Genomic DNA, 6,576 nt, shown 5'->3' with positions numbered 1-6,576 from the left:
TTAGCCGCTGTTAGACCTGCTCACACTCCCTCGGAGCGCGTTACAGCCACGCTAGACCACCGAGTGCCTCTCGGCCAAGCGCAGGTAGAGGAAGCAGGAGCGGTGGCCGACTCGCATGGGAATAACGCCGTCTCCTGCCTGACAATGCAGTGCTTGGGGGAAACGTCAGCACATGCCACCGAGCTGTGCTTGGCATTTCCCCCACAGACCGAGGGGAAAAAAAGACGTGAGGGCAGCGTTTAATGTGGAAAAAGACAAGCCTGCAGCCCGGGAGCGGGAGGATGTGGCTATAGCGCAGGCTGATCGGCAGGTGTCCTCCACCGCTCCCAAATGCGGGCTGGAACTCGTCTTCCAGCTCCCAAAGGCATTATGGAAGTGTGCAGGGGTAAAGCAGGGGCAGCAGTACAGGACCGGTGCCCAGCCAAGGCTGCAGGGCAGAAGCAGCGCTCCCAGCTCTCAGGTGCAAGGAGAAGAGGATAAATCTCAACGTACCGGTCGTATGTTCTCAAAGCTTTGGGCAGGGCATCGCGGGATCACGCCAAGCAGGAACTGCCGGGCCGTGGAGATCACCTCCAAGGGATCCCCCTGCAGAACATGGAGAAGAGACACAGCCAGTGAAGGCCAAGCGTTCCTTGCAGCTCTTGATCCCTGCCTCCAAAAGTGAAATGGGAACCTCCACGATGCACTGTGGAGGCGATCCGCAGGCTAACGGATCGCTTGATCAGGGCCTGCATTCACCCCGAGGTCCTGCACAGGACAGCAGCACCTGCAGCTTCTCTCAGCCACAAGATGCGAGCGAGCCGCCTGCCGTGGCAGCCACGCATGCTACTCTGCTTTGTGCAGGAAGGCAGGAAGGGATAAAGAATAGGATTCACGGTTACAAGAGGAAAAAAAGAGATTCTGAGCTTCACTCACATGCTCTGCAGGGTCTGGGCTTTGATCAGGGGGCAGCAGGTCTTCCCCTTCCACAAAGAGCCGAAGCAGCTGCGTGTACAGATCGAGGGCCACGTAGAGGAAGGTCTGCTCCCGCGCGAGCAGCTCTCGGTGGAAGCGGGGGGTGAGGCTGGAGGAGGTCACACCGTGCCTGGTTAGCGCTGGCTCCAGGGGAGACTCAAGGACACAAGGCACAGGCAGCTGCTGCTCTTGCTGCTGCCCGTTTTACAAATCCCACTGCGTGCAGGGCCACTCCGCTGCCAGGAGCGGGAAGGCAGCCAGGGACACTCCTGTTCGGAGCACACAGCTGAAGGATAACTTCTAGCACAAGATACAGGGCTCCTTAAAATCATCCCCGCCGCCATCCAGCATCCTCTCTGCACAGCTTAGGGCTCAGCTTAGGGCCAGCCGCACGGTTACCTCCACGCCAGCTGCTCTACATGCAAACCCTCAGCCGCATCCCCCCGTACGACACGACACCTCCCTTCTGAGCCCACCAGGACCCAGTTACCTGTAGAACGCAACAGGCAAGAGCCGGACGTGTCGGTCCGAGGCTGCGCTGCGCAGGACACAGTATTTTCTAGGGTCTGAGAGAGCCAGAGAGAAGCACTAAGTATGAGAAAGAGGCGCTTTACCGGTCCTCACGCCCCTTTGCGCGCTTCTACAGCAGCACAGGGGCTGCACAGCTGCCTTCCAGCCCACGACAAACAGTAGTGCTGGGGTGTGGGACCCCTGAGAGAAGAATATTGTCCCCTCTGGGGCTCTCTACTCAGTTTTGGTTGTGTCTGATGATCACCTGGGTCACTGTACTGCAGGGTGGAAGCAGGATGTTCTCAGCTTTAGCTCAAGCCAGTATTTTTCGTGCTGCTTACAAAGGCCAACGGGTTCTGTCTCAGATACACTCGCACCGAACCTCACCTTTCCACCCCTTGGTGGCAGGACTCGCTCACCTTTCTCTGCTGAATGGAAGAGAAGTGGCCAGGACATCTCCCTCTCTTCCAGGCACTGCAAGATTTCCTGGGACCATTCCAGAGACGTCTGAAAATCCACTCCTTCCTGGGTGTCAGAAAGGACAGGTCTGGTTTGTCTCAGGCTTTAGCTGCATGTGAGCAGAAAGGAACCCCCCACGAGAGACTCTGTACGTGAAGGGCTCTATTAACGGACCTTTATGGATTTAGCCTGCCTTCCCCCTCGCCGCCAGCCTGGATTACCCCCGGCAATCCGGCCCTGGATACTGCAGCACCTTTAACACCAAAGCAGGCTGTGACAGGGCTCAGCAGAGAGCAGGGGAAGTGGTATGGATGAGCAACTGGCGTGTCACCAGCGCCCTTCCCAGCGGGGCTCAGCACAGCCACCGCACCTCCTGCACTCCCCAGAGCAGGGGTTTCCCCGCCCCCCCTCTAAGCTTCCTAGTGACACCATGTCTTGGGAGCGTTTTGGGGTTTTTTATTTCGCATTACTCATTTGACTTGCAATAATCTCCCAGATCTGTTTGCTCAAGACGTTTCTTTCCTCCGTGGCTCTTCCTCCAGAGGCAGACTCGGAGACCAAATCATTATTTTTAACTTGAATCTGCTCCCTGACCCAATCTGTTCAGTGACTACACAAATGGTTGCACTTCAAAGCCAAGAGGACAGAAAACGGTCAGGAACGAGCATTCCTAGGCGGGAGGATGCTTAGGGCAGACAGCTGCTGGAAGAGACTTGTCATCTTTGCTCCTTCATTTAATTAAGTCATTTGGAAACAATGTTCCTCCTTGCTGGGGATCCCTTCTCCTGCGAAATACCGTGTGTGTTTCCAGCCTGAGGAAAAATGGCATCTAACAAGCGTGAAACGCTACACGGAAGCTGAGGGAGGAATAGGAGGTTCCTGCACTACCTGGGGGGGTAAAGTCCGAACAGGGAGCTGGGAATAGTAAGTCATTCATGAGGAGAAATAAAAGCTACCGTAGTGGAAGGAGAGAGAACGTCAGTTAGAGGAAAACACAGGTTTGGTCTGGTAAGGATGTCAGCAGGTTGTGTCTGGGATGTTGCTGATCCCTTCCTCCCGGCAGAGCAGCCTTCACAGCACCGGTACAAAGTACTTTTAGGCAGCAGACCAAGCTGATCAGGCACATTCAGTGTCATGAGAATTCCCTCGGGGCTGCACTTACCTTTGGTGCTATTTTTGCCGAGATGAGATCCAGGAGTGAGAAGAACAGCAGAGAAACAAGAAGCTGCAAGGAAAAGAGACTGCCTGTTAGTTATACCTGAGAGTTTTCCAGAGGCACAGGCTGCTGCATGGGCATGAATCAAACAAAAAGGAGCGAGGCAACTGGGTTCCCTGAATGTCACTATTCCCCAAGCTGGATAATCCTACACCACTTACCCTTCTGACAGAGTTTTGCCCTCTAATACTGTCTGTCACCTGAAGGGATTCAGCACCTGCCCTCACACCAGTCCTGCCTGTGGGACAAGTCCCCACCACAGAACATCCGTGCAATCCCGCCGCTGCTGAGCGGTAGTTGAGGGTCTGAGCTGAGCTCCAACACCAAGCAGGGCTGGCACATGCTGGGACCCCAGTCACACTCAGCCCTCCCACTGTTCCCACTCTTCCTGGCACCCTCCTCCTATCTCAGGGCAGATCTTTGGGGTGAAAGCTGCTGTTATTCCACAGGTACTAAATGCTCATCTCAACTCAGTGACACCAGTCACTGCCTAGCAGCTTTTGGCTCTAGACCAGTATGAACAGTGGAGGAGTCAATTCCACAGCGAGAGGAGCTGCTACCCTAACTGCTGCCCGGAGCAATAGAACTAAAGGGTAAATAGAACCTTAGAGTCACAGACTGGTTTGGGTTGGAAGGGACTTCAAAGCCCATCCAGTCCCACTCCCTGCCATGGGCTTGGACACCTTTCACTAGACCAGGTTGCTCCAAGCCTCATCCAGCCTGGCCTTGGACACTTCCAGGGATGGGGCATCCACAGCTTCTCTGGGCAACCTGTCCCAGTGCTTCCCACCCTGTCTGGGAAGAACTTCCTGATATACAATCTAAACCTCCCCACTTTCAATTTAAACCTGTTATCCCTTGTCCTGTCACTACAGGCCCTTGTAAAAAGCCCCCCCCGCTTCCTTGTAGCCCCTTCAGGCACTGGAAGGTGCTATCAGGTCTCCCCGGAGCCTTCTCTTCTCCAGGCTGAACAAGCCCAACTCCCTCAGCCTGTCCCCATAGCAGAGGTACAGGAAGGCACAGGTGCTGCTTCAACACCATTTACCTGTGGATGTCCCGGTACAGGGAGCTCTGGTCCCTGCTGTCCCCTGGCCGGTTACCACACACACCTGCCACCCAGCTTCCTCCTCAGCAGAGCACTTGGGAGAATTCGTGTGCACCCAGGGCACCGTGCATGGCAAAATGGATGAGGCATTTCCCAGGACGGACTTGGGGAAACCATCAGGAGGTCTGGGATTCCCAGCACGACTTCCCACAGCCCTTAAAATGCCCGCACTCCCGTTTCACAAGCATCTCCTTAACCTCCCAGCTAAGTGGCCTGAGCTAAAATCCCCAAGGACTGCTCCTTGGTCAGAGGAGAGGCGATCCTGGCATGCCAAGGATTGAGCTCTCAATCTCTGCAGCACTCTCGCCAGCTTCAGTTTTTAAAGCAGCTGTTTAGTAGTCGTCCCAGACTTCAGAGAGGAGACGTTATCTGAGTTAAAAGTTTAAATTTGGAACAACTTTGCCTCTAGGGTAAGTATTTAGCAACTGATAATTTACAGCTACGTTTTATCAACTGGCCACCAGCAAGATTTCCCAGCAGGGTTTCCCAAGGACGCAGCTGTAAGGCAGGATGACCATTTCTCAGTTAAAGACAATCTACTTCTAGTTTTCGAGGGTAGGGAACAGCAGACATTTAAAATGCATCATCTTGCCTGCTCTGCGTCGGCCCCCAGGCTCTTCAGCGCGTTTCTGCCTCGCCCGCGCGGTGACTGCTGAACGGTACAGTGGAGGAAGGCAGCCGAAATCCAAGGAGGGCCAGAGGGAGGGAAAAATGCTCCTGAAGAAAGGAAGCTAGGAAACAAAAGCAGCATGTCATGGTTTTAGAGGAATGAACATCCCAGGTGTGAATGAAGAGGGATTCAGGAGCTTGGGCAAAGGGTGTAAGTTTGTGATTGGGGCCAGAAGTTACATGTCTCCTTATTCTTTTTTCCTCCAGTCGGATGCTACACGGCAACAGCTTAAAAATCAAAGAATCAGAGAGTGGTTTGGGTTGGAAGGGACCTTAAAGCCCATCCAGTCCTACCCCCTGCCATGGGCAGGGACACCTTCCACTAGACCAGGTTGCTCCAAGCCTCATCCAGCCTGGCCTTGGACACTTCCAGGGATAGGGCATCCACAGCTTCTCTGGGCAACGTGTCCCAGTGCTCCCCACCCTCTCCATGAAGAATTTCTTCCTGATATCTCATCTAAACCTCTCCACTTTCAATTTAAACCCCTTACCCCTTGTCCTGTCACTACAGGCCCCTGTAAAAAGTCCCCCCCAGCTTCCTTGTAGCCCCTTCAGGCACTGGAAGGTGCTATAAGGTCTCCCTGGAGCCTTCTCTTCTCCAGGCTGAACAAGCCCAGCTTTCTCAGCCTGTCCCCATGGCAGAGGGGCTCCAGCCCTCTGATCATCTTCATGGCCTGCTCTGGACTCACTCCAACCGGTCTATATCCTTCCAATAAAAAAGGGAAGTCTAGAAGGCAGCATTCCCAAATGTCTTATCAGAGGCTGGACAGGTAGGTAGGTGTATACCCCACTACGGCCAATGTGGGTATTACCTTTGATACCCTGCAGGGAGCGGCCTATGCTAAATTCCCAGCCTCTGGAGGAAAGCTGCAGGATGCTCAACAGGAGGCCAAGAAGGAAGCATGCAGCAGAAGAGCAGGCAGCAAAGGGTGTGGCAGCTTAAGGGAATGACTCAACGCCGTGCTGAAGGCTATTTCCAGTGTTTGCCGAACAAGGACTCTGCCTTCCAGTCTCCTCTACAAAGGTGCTTTTCCTCACGGTGAGACACTCTGACCCATATTACACAGAAGGCCAGACTAAATAATTACAATGACCCATTTTGAGTTTAAACCCTACAAAGGAAACTGTATATAGCTGTCCTACAAGCCTCAGTCCACATTAGCATCTCGTACTGCCTGGTGAAAACCCAAGCCAGCCCTGGGAAGCAGGCGTCCCAGGCGCTGACCCCTCAGAGAGCAGGTTCTCCTGCCTGCAGATCCACGCGCAGTTCCTCAGACCCACCTGGTAGCCGAGGACTGCCATTCCCTCAGTCTTTCCAATTCTTCTGCAAGTGGGGACCCAAAGAGTCTCTTCCACTGAGAGCAAAGCACTGGCTCCAGCCTCGGCCACCAAAGCTAGGAAGAGAGACGGAAACGGGCAGCATCAGTGGTGCAGCACAGTTGTCGGCAGGCAGGTGCACGCTATCTCAGCCAGGTACTCAGAGAAAGGTTCCCCCCGCCTTTTAATGAAAAAGTTCACGTTCATAGAATCATGGAATGGTTTGGGTTAGAAGGGACCTTAAAGCCCACCCATTCCCACTCCCCTGCTATGGGCAGGGGCACTTTACACTAGACCAGGTTGCTCCAAGCCTCATCCAGCCTGGCCTTGGACACTTCCAGGGATG

General features: G+C 54.2%; 1 protein-coding gene across 1 annotated transcript in view; it reads right to left on the bottom strand.

Moving 5' to 3' along the window:
- The window catches only part of FANCA (Fanconi anemia, complementation group A), a 37,865-nt gene that overhangs the window by 149 nt on the left and 31,140 nt on the right, over positions 1 to 6,576 (bottom strand). The window contains 7 exon segments of the mRNA XM_010157466.1: positions 493 to 585; positions 916 to 1,063; positions 1,445 to 1,520; positions 1,884 to 1,989; positions 3,086 to 3,148; positions 4,837 to 4,975; positions 6,195 to 6,307. Of these exon segments, the coding sequence (XP_010155768.1) occupies positions 493 to 585; positions 916 to 1,063; positions 1,445 to 1,520; positions 1,884 to 1,989; positions 3,086 to 3,148; positions 4,837 to 4,975; positions 6,195 to 6,307 (738 nt within the window).

The sequence above is a fragment of the Eurypyga helias genome, unplaced genomic scaffold, assembly GCF_000690775.1.
Source record: "Eurypyga helias isolate BGI_N326 unplaced genomic scaffold, ASM69077v1 scaffold10708, whole genome shotgun sequence".
NCBI lineage: Eukaryota > Metazoa > Chordata > Aves > Eurypygiformes > Eurypygidae > Eurypyga > Eurypyga helias.
Note: the sequence above shows the minus strand (reverse complement) of the source record. Positions and strands in the feature narration are given on the sequence as shown.